The 14,216-nt window shown below is 35.6% G+C and overlaps 2 protein-coding genes across 2 annotated transcripts in view; both read left to right on the top strand.

Moving 5' to 3' along the window:
* Positions 1-14,216, top strand: part of LOC109181374 — a 289,298-nt gene that overhangs the window by 271,770 nt on the left and 3,312 nt on the right. The window lies entirely within an intron of this gene.
* Positions 4,137-12,476, top strand: LOC109181379 (disease resistance protein RPP8-like). The gene is made up of 3 exons (XM_019331129.1): positions 4,137-4,534; positions 11,760-12,317; positions 12,412-12,476. The coding sequence occupies exons 1-3, from the start codon at positions 4,205-4,207 to the stop codon at positions 12,442-12,444; spliced, it is 921 nt and encodes a 306-aa protein (XP_019186674.1). The 5' UTR covers positions 4,137-4,204; the 3' UTR covers positions 12,445-12,476.

Raw genomic sequence — 14,216 nt, 5'->3', positions numbered from 1 at the left:
CTAAAGTTGGATGACTATGCATTCAAGGGGGAGATTTGGGAACTAAGCAATGATGTTGTTTTCAAACAGCTTCAATATTTACGCATTGGAAGGACGAACCTAATAACTTGGAAGGTCACTAGTGAGAATAGCTTTCCTACTTTACGAAGTCTAGTCCTTCAAAATTGTAACGTTATAGAAAGAGTTCCAGAAGCATTTGCTAACGTATCTACCCTTAAAGTGATGGAATTGTTTCACGTGAGTGAAACTGCAGTTAACTCCGCAAAACAGCTCAGTGGAAAGCTCAAAATCGGTGGATTCCAGCTCATCATAACCTCTCTTCCCTCACAACCACAGGTAATTATTAATTAATTGTGTATCTTCTCCATTTCCATGCATTCATTCTTCAAAAAGGTTGAACCCTAACCCGACAGAACATTTGGGAGGATGTAAATCATGGTAACTCAACTGAACATGAATCACAAAAGACTAGACCTTTGCTCACTGCGCACAAAGAACCCTAGACTCAATCCCTGATCATTCTTCCAAACTTTCACATCTATGACCAGTTGAGCTGCCGGGTGATTTCCAGCATTCATTATTATATATAATACGCCATAAAACAATTAATATATGTATGCAATCAATACTAATTTAATTGGATCCAGTAAAAGAAAGTGAAAATCATTTTTGAACTTTTAAATTGGTGGGTACATTACTTTTTTTTAAACTACAAAATTACTGTATGACTTGATTCTTAATTCTTCATAGAGAGAGGGACCATTGACGGCAGCCATGGACATAGTTGTAGCGCAAGAGTTGAGCATGGCGGTAAACAGGCTGGTTGATGATGTAGCATGGTGGAGTAGTGAGCATCATGGCCTAGATTCGGGGCTTGAGGATCTGATCTTCGACATTGAAATGTTTAACGCCAGGCTCGTGGAAGCTTACAACAACCCTTATGCATCTGTCAATGTTTTGATAGTGAAAAACTTCCGAACTGTTGTGGATGAAGCCCAGGATGCGTTTAACAACTACTATGACCTGTGGGAGGAGCATGAAGACAAAGCATTCACAAATTTTTTGGTACCATGCTATAGAAGAGAGGTCAAATCCTGTGAGACTGAGATCCAGTCTGTTAGGACAAAGATGAAGAAGATTTATCAGGAACACGAAAAGGAACTTGAAACCCTCACCAACTACAAAAACAATGTTCTGCTAGCTCTTCAGGTACCACAAATTTAAAACTATTCTTAAACTATCATATATATCCTACGGTTACAACAATGAACTACATCAAGCTAGCCACAAACTGTTAGCTTTTCACAAGTTTCACTAATATTTTCTACTCTACTCTAGTTTCTACTTCCCCAAGTAGTCTATCTCCTGGCTTTGATACACCCAAATTAAAGGTTGTTCTTCAACTTTAAACTTTGGTTTGAAGTTTGATCTTGATTTTGCATTGGAGCTTTGTAGATTCTTTGAAGCTTTTCTTGATGTTTTTTGTTAGAACTTTAAAACTTTTCAGCTTAATCTTGTTCTTGTTCATAATCTTAGTTGTTCTTTTCAATATTCTTGAAATTCTTGAACTCTATTTAGGCTCAACTTACCCCTGCAAGTGTACCCATTTGCAATCTTATTTGGCATGCCACATGGAATTATTTTTTATTTTTATATTTTTTTTGTTATATGATGTGTAATACAAACTTGCATCTTTTGCAAGTTTGCAAAGTACAAAGAGGCAGCCTTCTTTGTACTTTAGTATTGCAAGGCAGCATGGCTGCCTGCAAATCTGTACTTTTATTTAGTTTTTTTTTTAATTTTTTTTATTTTTATATATATAATATAAAATAGAAGTGGGATTCATTTTTGAGAGTGAGAGAGATTTGTAGGGATGTAGTGTGAATAGGAGATGATTTGCAAATAAGATGATGTGGAAGTGGGATCCATTTTTGAGAGTGGGAGATGTTTGCAGGGATAAAGACAGTTATACTTGAATTGAGACTTTGAGACTTGAAAATCTCTGAACATTTTCAAAATTTCATTTTGACTCTTTGGATATTAAGACAAAGGCTTGTTCAAACTTGTTATGGCACTTGATAGCTAGATAGCTGTCAGTCAGTCTCAACTTGTACTTACCATATCTTGTAAAATCTACCTTGGATCTGTGTTAATAATATTCATATGTAGTAGTGAGAAGTTTTTTTTTTGTTTTTTTTTTTTAAGAATGTTTTGCTGTCATATATAGGATATACAACATTATGTCCTTAAGAATCCTACGAAAAGATTATTTCCGAATAGTAACAAGCACAGGATATGAAAAGCAAGTGGTTAGTACGAGTCGACCAAAACATTCTTTCCACGATTCTACTCCGAAAGCTTGTTTTGGATTTGATTTGCGCCACCCTCTATGCGAGAGAGCCTCTATGCTATACGATTAAAATCCCTTTAAAAAGGCCTCATATATATATAGGGTGCAAATCCCATTCTTTTTTCAATGTGAGACATATGCTACTTATTATAAGTTTTTTCACCTTGTTTTCCAATTCAAATAGGTCTATTTTGAAAATCAATTTCTTATTCAACTATTATCCGTTTTGAGCATACAATATATTGATATCTTCATCACACTATGAAGAACCTGAATCCACTTGTCATGATTCCAATGGTAAATTTGATGTAATTGAGCTCATCAGTGGCGTCATCATCAAGGGGTTGGCAGCGTGGCTCTTAATCGGAATTTAGCTATTCTGTTATGAAATTTTGTTATTTTCTTGTTAGGTTGTTTCCTTTAAATTTTCAGAGGATACTCAATAGGAATTATGTAGATTTTGAATGAAATTCTCAATGTTTACTCTCTATTTCTTATACAATTTCTCCCTAATCTTCTCTGAAATTTTCCCTGCTTTCTCTGAAATTCTTCCCTTTTCTTCTGCCGTCTCCCTTTCTCCATTTTCTTTTCCTTGCCTAATCCTCCAGGACTATACACCACTTTAACTCGACCCAAATCCTCACATATATTTGTACCAAAGAATAGTCACTTACAATGTCATTTTTACTATTTTTTCTAACATTTACTTCATCGGCTTCTTGCATCTTATCTCTCTTCTGTGTAACTTTTTGTAATACTATTTTTTTGGTTGTTGTTGTCTTCTTCATCTATCTACTAAACATCTTTCCGTTCAATCATCAATCTACCTATTTCATCTCCTTGTTTGGCATCTTTTTTCCATAGGCATCTTTTTTGTTTGTCAGATCAACTTTCTAATATTCATTAGAATTTCTTCTAAGACATTCTTTTGTAGTTCCATTCTTCTGCTCAAATATAATCTTCCTATTACTTTCCATCTTCCTGTCTTCTTTCTACATGATGTCTTAGTCTTACAGATTTAATGCATTTTCTTGATTTTGTGGATTATCTTTTTGCTCTAAACAATCCTAAAAGAAAAATTACACTTTTTGTCCCTAAGTTATAGGGTAATTGTAGAATTCGTCCATGAGTATTGGTCATGCTCACTTTTCGTCCCTAAATTATCATTGGTGTTGCACTTTTCGTCCCTGAGTTATAGAGTATTTGTAGAATTTGTTCATGGGTGTTTGTCACGCCCACTTTTCATTCCTAAGTTATTATTGGTATTGCACTTTTCGTCCTTGAGTTATATTAAAAATTGCAAATTTCGTGCCTAATCACTACTACAAAATTATCTTGTACTTAATAAATTTAACTTCAAACCCTTTTTTCCTCAAAAATAAAAAATAAAAAAAATTCAAACCTTTTGCAAAGGATACATCTTCAGTTTTGAGTCCATTTTTTAATAATGTGGCAATTCCTTTGGTTTGATCTTGATCATGTTTTTTGTTAGCTCCAAAATTACCTTTGGTCTCTTGATAGCTTTATTGTTGATTAGAAATGCTTTGTTTCCTATATTGTGTCTTGAGTAATCGCTATCGAAATACCAAATACCCTGCAAACAAATGATGACTAGCATCATGAAAATTTATTAACAATTATTCCTAACAATAAATGTATATAAGTATAGCTCGGGGTTATACTAATTTATATAGTTTATTATATATATGATTTGAGCATGTGCACCCCTTGTATACTCTACCCTACATGTCTTGAATTTTCTATTTCTTCACAGATGAAGAGACCGATAGTCTTTGACAGAGTGATAGTGGGAGGTGTAAAGCAGGCAATTACAACCAGTATGAGGTAAAGGACATGACCTCACACATCAAAACGTTTACCGAGAAACTGGTGGAAGCTTGCAAGAATCCGAAGGCCAATGAAGACCGTGTTTTGAGATTAATATTGATAAAATTTCGAACACTTGTGAATGAAGCCAATGATGCGGTTGCCACCTACTTTGCACTGGAGAAGAATAATGGAGAGAATGTCTGGGCAATATCTTTCGATAAGATTCTATTTCGTGGAAAGCTCAATATGTATGCCACTGAGATTCAATCTATTAGCGCAAAGGTGAAGACGATTGGCAAAGACCATGGAAAAGATCTCACATACCTCCTGGAGTACAAACCGCCCCCCGCCAAGGTACCGCAAAAACTATATATACATATATATATATATATATATATATATATATATATATATATATATATATATATATATATATGAATTAAGTTTCCGTGCATTTAAGTGCTTCCCGTGCGGTTGTGCGATTTTAACGTGTGTCAGTTTGGTACTTCAGGTGCGTGAGTTTTATGCTTAAGGTGCGTGAATTTTGTGTTTAAAGTGTGGAGAGGGGGAACTACGTGGGAAAGGAATTGTAATTCCATGGGAGATGAATTACTGGAATAAAGTGGGAATTTAAATTCCAGTGTTTGGTTCACATAAATAGAATTACTGGGAATTTCAATTCCAATGTTTGATATACATGGGAATTGAAAGGGAATAAGTAGCATAAAGTCAAAAATGTCCATTGTTGTTGTTAGACATTAATTTTAACTTACAAAAGGAAATTGTAATTTTGACTCATCACTATTTTTTTTTCTTCCTAAAATCCCAGAAATTAAAATTCCAGGGGGGGACATGAGATTTTAATTCCATAAAAATAGGGGAATTGCAATTCCATGCGTGAGTTTCGTTGAGTTTTGTGCTTAATATGAGTAGTTGTTGAAACTTAAAAGGTGCGTGTGTTTTGTGCTTAAGGTGTGTGAGGCTTGTGCTTAACATGCGTGAGTTTTGTACTTAACGCGCGTGAGTTTGTGTTTTGAAGGTGTTTTGTTTGTGTGCTTAATATGCATGTGTTGTGTACTTAAAATGCATTAGTTAATGCTTAATGTGCGTCCAACCGCACGGAAAACCCCCTCCCGCACCTGATCCCTTCCCCCCCACACACACACACACACACACACACACACACACACACACACATATATATATATATATATATATATATATATATATATATGGAAGGGTTCAGGTGCAGGTGATGCTTCCCGTGCAATTGTGCGGTTGGACGCACCTTAAGTCCACAAACAAAACACCTTAAGAACACAAATCACTCATCTTAAGTACAAAAACTAGGCACATTAAGCAAAGAACAAAGCACATTGAGCACAAAATTCACACACTTAAGATTTTAAAATGTCTCACATTAAGCACAAACTCATGCACATTAAATACAAAATCCACGCACATTAAGCACAAACCTCACGCACATTAAGCATTAAACAGACGCACTTTAAGTATTAACTCACAGACTTTAAGTTTCAACAACTACTAACATTAATCACTAACCCCACACACATTAAGCACAAATCCCACGCACATTAAGCACAAACTTCACTCACCTTAAGAACAAATCTCACGCACCTTAAGCACAAAAGCCCACACACTTTAAGTTTTAACAACTATTCACATTAAGCACAAACGCACGCACATTAAGCACAAAACTCACGCACATTACGCACAAGACTCACTCACATTTATCACAAAACCACTCACCTTAATTTTGACCTAGATACAAAAATTACAAAATTGCCACCGCGTTTTTTTTTTAATTTTGATAATCTTGGACGTTGATTAAAGCAAGATGAATAGCTCAGATTAAATCGCACAACCACACGAGAACCGATTTATATATATATATATATATATATATATATATATATATATATATATATATATTGTCAAATGATCATATTTCAAATTGTTTATTTCAATAATTACAATAATGCATGATTATCATATTCACTTACATCGATATTGGAATTTATGTCTAGGCTACTCAGATTATGCTTTTAAACATTTAATTTTATAATGAACCTTAGCTTGCTCGTTAAAAATGATACTCCATATACTAATTTAAATAATGAGTTAATTCCATCAATGATACTCGGACTATATTAATTTTTCAAAATTAGTCTCCGACTTTTAATTTGGACACTTTACGTCTCTTGATTTTCAATTTCTTTCCAATTGAGGTCCTTTCATCAGTTTACGGTAAATTAAACTTTAAATGAAAGGGTAAAGTAGTCATTTCATCTGCCTAAAATATAATTCTTCGTATTTCTCCCTTATATACGCGACTTCGGATATCAGATTCACTTAATTGCTTAATCCCTAAATCAACTCGAAGAACAAAATTCCATTAGGGATTAAGCAATTAATTGAACCTGATGTTCGAAGTCGCGTATACAAGGAAGAAATACGAGGAATTATATATTAGGCAGATGAAATAACTACTTTATCCTTTCATTTAAAGTACATTTTACCGTAATCTAACGAAAAGACCTCAATTAGAAAGAAATTGAAAGTCAAGGGATATAAAGTGTCCAAATTAAAAGTCAGAAATTAATTTTGAAAAATGAATATAGTCGGACCAATGCTGGAATTAACTCTTTAAATAATTTACTGCATGTACTAAATTTAGATTCTTGTTTAAATTTATATGTTCTGAAGTTTTCTATCTAGAAGGGATGAAAAACTTTTCATTTGGAAGCTCCAAATTAAAAATTTAGGTGGCAAAGGAAAGTTCTAACTTTTCTACCATTTAAAAAAAAAAAAAAAAGCAATAAAGTTATTTACGTATATTTATACTTTGGCTTGGATAATTTATGATCAAGGGGAGGGTTCCTATGACATCGATGAGAACTATAAATGTACAGATTACAAGTATATATAAAGGGAGAGTCTCAAAAAGACTGGGATAGAGAGTCATAATTTAACTCAAATACATAGAGTCTTAATACTCTCCCTCAAACACAAGGTACAGTAGTAATTGGTAGCTTGTCTTTAGGAAAAGCAAATCTAGGACCAGGTAGAGCTTTTAATGAAGATATCTGCGAGTTGATTTTTAGTTGAAATAAAATTAACCTGGATATCTTCATTTGCAACTATGTCTCTAACAAATTGATAATCAATTTTCACATGTTTAGTGCCAGTATGAAAAATGGGATTTACACACATGTATGTAGCACTAAGATTATCACACACAGCTTGTAAATAGACACACTAGTCACGCCAATTTCACGCAACAGAGAGAGAATCCAAAGTACCTCAGCACAGACATAAGCTAGAGCTTTATATTCGGCCTCAGTAGAAGAACTAGCAATAGTTCTTTGCTTCTTATATACCCATGATATAAGATTGGATCCAAGAATAATAGCACAACCACTAGTTGACTTACAATTCTCAGGACAACCAGCCTAATCAGAACCAGAAAAAGCATATGTTGCCTTGACATACCTCAATACACGTTTTAATTGCTCCTAATGAGAGACCGTAAGAGCATGCATATGTTGACAGAGTTGATTGACCGCAAATGACAGATCTAGACGTGTAATTGTAAGATACTTGCTGGTTTTATTGGGACCGGGGCCACCATAAACCGAGTATAGGAGATATAAAACGGAATGAAAGAGCTATTATTACCAGTGGGGCGCGAGGCCCACATAAACGCGCACAAGCCCAATGTCACAGGCCCCTAAATAATAGTACAGGAAAGTTATACGGTGAAAAGGGAAATAAACGAATAGACAAAAACCTGAATTACATGCATAATACCATAATCGATCCTTTGACCAATTTGGAGAGGGAGAAGACTCAGACCGCCAAGCTACCAAGTCTTTTGTGTCTCTTCCCCCCTGTCTTAAACTGGCCGTAGCCCCCCCCCCCCCCCCCCCCCCCCCCCTTTTTATACCCTCTCAGGACTTCCGCATACCACCCACGTGTACGACATCTACAGGCCTCCAGCTCCCACCATACACGTGTCCTCCCTTCTCCGCACGTACCCCCAACTACTCGAATGAGACCGATTTTGTCGCGCACTCTCCCGGGATCCTTGTTCCTATACGCACCGCCCTCCGTCAGCTGCCCTTCCGTGCGCAACATGCATGCACTAGTCGCCATTTCACCCACATGCATGCATGTACGTAGCCGCCACCCTGCGCACGCATGCATGCAATAGACGCCATTCCACCCGCATGCATGCATGTACGTAGTCTCCAACAGCGTGCATGCCACCGCCACCCGCACGCGCAGCCACCACCTTGTACGCATGCAACCGCCACCCGTGCGCGCAGCTGCCAGCTTGTACGCATGCAACTGTCATCCGTACACGCAGCCACCACCTTGTACGCATGCAACCGCTACCTTTGCGCTCAGCCGCTACCTTGTACGCATGCAACTGTCATCCATACGCGCACCCACCACCTTGTACGCATGCAACCACCCTGCATACACGCGTGCCTGCATGTTTGCAAGGTCCAAGCGTACGTACAGGCATGCATGCGAGCCCATGGGTGTGAGCTCCCCCTCCTCATCCCTTTGGGCTCACACTCTCTAATCTACATGGGCCAGGCCCATTACATTATTCTCCATCAATACTGTATAGCTCTAGCGAAACTCCTATACTGTGTAGCATCATCATATAAAACTTCATCAAATGTAGTAGGTTTCAAAACAGATATATGAGTAGCTAATGATTTACAGTCTGTCATACCATCACGTTTTAAAATATCTATCATGTACCTTTGTTGAGAAAGCAAAATTCCATCACCACACTTAACATTTGCAATCCCAAGAAAGAAACCAGGTTCACCAAGATCTCTAATCTTGAATTCAGTTGATAATTTTGGTAGTAGAGTACTAACAAGATTCTCATCACTACCCATTATAAGAATATCATCAACATACACAAGAACATAAATGAAGGCTGAATCTTGCAAGTAGTAAAATAAAGATTCATCTATTTTTTAGGCTTTAAACCCGGGTGACATCAGAAATGCATGCAAGAGATTAAACCAAGCTCTAGGAGCCTGTTTTAATCCATATAGAGAACGTTTCAACAGGCAAACATGATTGAGAAACTGTTTCTCAATATACCCAAGTGGCTGCTTCATGTAAACAGTTTCAGATAATTTCCCATTCAAAAAAGCACATCAAGCTGCTTAACAACCCAACCAGAGGATATAACTAAAGATAGAAGTAATCTGGTAGTTGTGGGTTTGACCACTGGGCTGAATGTGTCAAAAGATCATGTCCAGGTACTTGATTAAATCCTTTGGCCACTGACCTTGCTTTGTGTCGTTCAATTGATCCACCAGCTTTCCTTTTTGTGCGAAAAAACCCATTTGCACCCAATAACATTCATATCTAACTATAATGAAACAAGACACCAAGTCTCATTTTGAATAAGTGCATTAAACTCTTTGTCTATTGCCTTGCGCCACTTACCATGTTTTACTGCATGTGTATAACAAGTGGATTTAGTAGGGCAAACCTGAGCAGAAAGAGCCAAAGGTGGAGCTTGAGGATAGCTCTGAGTAGCCATGGTGTGCGACCGGACCGTTGACTTCGTAGACCGCCCCCTCGGCTGGCCTCGGGGACGGGTGGCAACCACTGTTTCAGTGGGTTCAGCGTGCTCGACTTGGACTGGTTCCGGCTGGTCAGTGAGAGCCAGGGCCGGTTTGGGCAGTGTGTGCTGAATCGTAGCAATGGGCGGGACTGGAACAAGCACATATTCTGCCCACGGTTGAAGAACATATTCTGCCCACGGTTGAAGAACATATTCTGCCCACGGTTGATTTGTCTGAACCAGATGTGCTTGCAAAACACTTTTTTTTTTTTTTTTAATAAAGAAAATGAAAATGACATGAATTTAAATTGCTTATAGATTGAAGACTCACTTCAATTTATTGACATGAAAACAACAAAGTACTTAAATTCATAATATTTATTCCAACCAGTTATATTTAGGAAACTTGAAAACTAAAACAATTTTAAAGTTTTAGCTACACTTTAATGAAAAAAAATGTGACTATCAACCTCATCAATGGTTAATAATTATTTAATACAAAATGATGATATAAATGAAAAATAGTTAAGATGTTTCTCAATAATTTAAAATTTTAAAATTTATTATTAATATTAACATAATTTATTAGTGGTGGATTAAAACTATTCCTTTACACATAATTAAAGGGAAAATTTGTGTATGATAATAATTCATAAATTGAATTTACAATATGATTATAATTAATGGACTAAAATCGTTGCCATTGCATTTTCCTTAAACTATTTATTTATTTGTTTATTTGGATTCCAATTCATATATATTTACTATTTAAAAAAAAAAAAAAAAAAAAAAAAAAAAAAAACCGAGACTCCTTACATTCAAGTCAGTACAACCAAGGATATAATTTCAATATGTTTGAAACAAGCTCAGCTCCCCCCTAAAATAACAATAACAACAACAATATGAGTGTCATTCAAAAGATCGAGATTTTTAATGATATATTTTGTATATATTAATTTTATTTATACAAAATAAAAAATAAAAAATAAAAATTAAAGTTTACAAAACGAATTTAACTTGGTTCAACTTTCAAGGTGAATTCCTTAATTTTGTTATTAGAAAATTTCACGATTGACTATTATGGTATTGTCACATTTAGTCATAATCTTTTAATTTTGTCACATTACATCATTAACTTTTATTTATTTGTCACAATTAGTCATGTGTTTTTACTTTTGTCATTTCACTATTTAATTTTATCATTCAAGTCTATTGTCAAACATGCAATTTCTTTCCGTTTTTACTCTTTTAATTGAATGGTTAAATTACATATTAGTCATATTTATGAAATTGTAGAATAATTAATTTTTTAAAAGGAGAACTAATTTTGGAAAATTAGATAAATAAAAATCAATGAAGTAATATGACAAATTAAAAGAGCAGACTAAATGCGACTATACTACATGAATCAATGACTAAAATTGAAATTTGTTCTTTTGTTATGAGTGCGTAAAAACAAGTACTTTGTATTTGTTAATCTTGCAAAAAAAGTTATAATTTTGTTGTTAAGGAGAGTATACATAAGTATATGTAGTCTTTATGCCAATTACCTTATGGTTTGTTAGTATCATTGTTATTATTCCAAACAAAAGGTCACAGGTTTGAGTATGTATACATAAGATTGTAGATTTGTAGTTTAAAAAAAAAATGGATGCCCTTATAAATTCTTTTGATCTAGCTGAATTGAATGTGGAAGTAAGATTTGAACATAAATTTACTGCAAATATAGAAGCTATGGTTTATCTTCAGTGCTCCTTTCAATTCCTTACTATTGTTTCAATAAAAATTAGTTTTTTTTTTTTTTTAATCTTGTGACCTTCTTTTAAAGAGGGTCACAGGCGTGCCATCTAAGCACGTGCTTGACAAACTTAATTAGTTATATTCCTTGAATTGTACTAACGATTGGGAATTGAATTCCCACCACCACTTGATTAATATTACTCTTTAATTTTTCAGGCTGAAAATAACATAGTGGGCTTTAATGATGATTTGAGAACCATAAAAACTCGATTAGTGGAAGAATCCAAAGATTTCTTTGTCATCCCAATTGTGGGGAATGCTGGGTCTGGAAAAACTACATTTGCCTTAAAGATATTTGAAGACTTGGAAATCAAGAAATATTTCACTCATTGCGTTTGGATTCATATTTCACGAGGGTTTCATAGAAAGCAAAAATTCATTGACATTCTACATCAAATTTCCAAGCAAACAGTAGACTTTAGCACGGCTTCAGAAGATGTGTTGGAAGCTAAAATAAAGAAATTATTAGAGGATGAAAGATACTTGATTGTATTGGACAGTGTGCGGGAAAAAGAGGACTGGGATTCTTTAAAAGATGCATTCCCTAAAAATTTGAGAGGGAGTAGAGTCCTGGTAACCACCCGGAACGACAATGCAGTGGATTCCACCTGGAAATCTCATAGTTTAGGAAAGTTAAACAATGATGATGGTTGGTTGCTAATAAAAAAAAATGTTTTTGGTACAGAGGGAAGCCGTGACACAGTATTTGAAGAGGTTGGGAAAAAATTAGCAAAAAAGTGCAATGGATTGCCACATGCTCTAGTATTGCTAACTGGTATCCTACGGAATTGTATAACTTCTGTTGCAGGTTGGCAACGATTGGCTGATAATCCGCTTCTAGACATTAATGGAGAAGGTCAAAGCTACCATGAGCTAGTGGAGTTGAGCTACAATGATTTGGTTGACGAGAATTTGAAAATTTGCTTTTTATATTTTGCATATTTTCCCATGGGACATGAGATTGCTGCTTGGAAGTTAATTCATATGTGGATGGCTGAAGATTTCATTCCAACAAATGATGAGTGGGGATACCCTTTAGACAAAGAAGTGGGAGCTTTAAATTATTTGAATGTTCTTGTGGATAGAAATCTTGTGATGGTGAAAAATAGAAGGGCAGATGGTCAAATCAAAACATGTGTCATTCATGACACATTACATGAGTTCTGTAGAAGTGAAGCTGAAAGGAAAAAGTTATTCCATGTAATGGATGAGGGGCGAAGAATAAATGCAAGAATTATTTTGAATCGTCTTTGTTGCTACTACTACCTTCATTCATCTACTTCATTCTCCAATCTCTTACCCAAAAGGAGGGATCAACTTCAATATGATGATCGATTTGTTAGTTCTTTGTTGTTGTCCTCCTCACAAAAGAGTGATGAGATTCATTCGGTGCCAGTGCTGCAGTTGATAAACATCCTTCAAAACATGAAATATCTTAAGGTGTTGAATATTGAAGCCCTCAAATTTAACTCCCTGCCGATTGAGCTTTATTCCGAAGACAGTCGTATCAGGTACCTTGCTGTCACAGTTGATATCGATTCCCTCCCCAAGGCATTCGAACATCTGTCATATTTGGAGACTCTAGTGATCAAAACCACACAAGAAACCCTACACATTAATGGGGGCATATGGAACATGGAAAATCTAAGGTATGTGCATACTAACACCTCTATGCAATTACCCTCTCCTCCCAAAACAGCCAATTCCAAGCATAGCCTTAAAAAAACAGTTATCCGCACACTTTCTACCATATCACCTGGAAGTTGCACGACCGAAATCTTCAACATGACTCCCGAACTCCAAAAGTTAGGTGTTCGTGGGAATTTATTACAACTTCTTGACAAAACTCAAAAAGTTTGCTTGTTCAACAATCTTCAAATGCTAGAATGCCTCGAAAACTTGAAGCTTCATGGAAACTCTGAGGAAGCATTAAAGGTCCCAATATTGGATAAGTTTCCAAGAAGGCTACGAAAGTTGACCTTGTCCGGGACATTGTTTGAGTGGAGCGACATGACTGTATTGGGATCGCTGGAGCAGCTTGGGGTACTCAAGTTGGATGACAATGCGTTCTCAGGGGACCTTTGGGATCTAAGCAGTGAAGTTATTTTCAAAGGGCTTAAGTATTTGCGCATTGGAAAGACGAACCTCGTAACTTGGATAGCTACGGAGTCCAAGAAAAACTTTCCAGTTCTAGAGATCCTGGTTCTCAAGAATTGTATTTCCCTACAAAATATTCCACATAATCTTGCGAATCTAGACAGCCTTAAAGTGATGGAACTATTTGACGTGAGTCAAAGGGTGGCTGATTTTGCAAGAGAGATTTGTGAGCAAAGGCATGGCAAAACAAATGTCAAAATCAACGTCCATCCTCTTCCATCACAAGCAACGGTAAGTGTCTAACTTCCCTGTTAATTAGGAACTTTTAATAATTTTTTTTTTTCAAAGCAGAGGTTGCAAAGCATATTAATTATTTAGTAGATAAAGAATTACTAGAGAGTTTGCTTAATACTTTTATTTAAAAAGAAAAAAGCTTTTGATATAATTGAAATGATAGAATTGAAGAAAATTTTGAATTTATATTAATCCTTACAAGTACATAACCAAGCGTATGGG

Source organism: Ipomoea nil, unplaced genomic scaffold (genome assembly GCF_001879475.1).
Source record: "Ipomoea nil cultivar Tokyo-kokei standard unplaced genomic scaffold, Asagao_1.1 scaffold1043, whole genome shotgun sequence".
Taxonomy (NCBI): domain Eukaryota; kingdom Viridiplantae; phylum Streptophyta; class Magnoliopsida; order Solanales; family Convolvulaceae; genus Ipomoea; species Ipomoea nil.
The sequence above is the reverse complement of the archived record's forward strand: the minus strand, read 5'-3'. Positions and strand labels throughout refer to the sequence as shown.

Bases quoted from the DNA above. Each gene is read 5' to 3' on its own strand.
- LOC109181379 (XM_019331129.1), top strand. From the start codon at position 4,205: ATGACCTCACACATCAAAACGTTTACCGAGAAACTGGTGGAAGCTTGC. The intron at 4,535-11,759 runs GTACCGCAAAAA...TTAATTTTTCAG, and splicing joins ACAAACCGCCCCCCGCCAAG to GCTGAAAATAACATAGTGGG. The intron at 12,318-12,411 runs GTTGGGAAAAAA...CTTCTGTTGCAG, and splicing joins GTGACACAGTATTTGAAGAG to GTTGGCAACGATTGGCTGAT.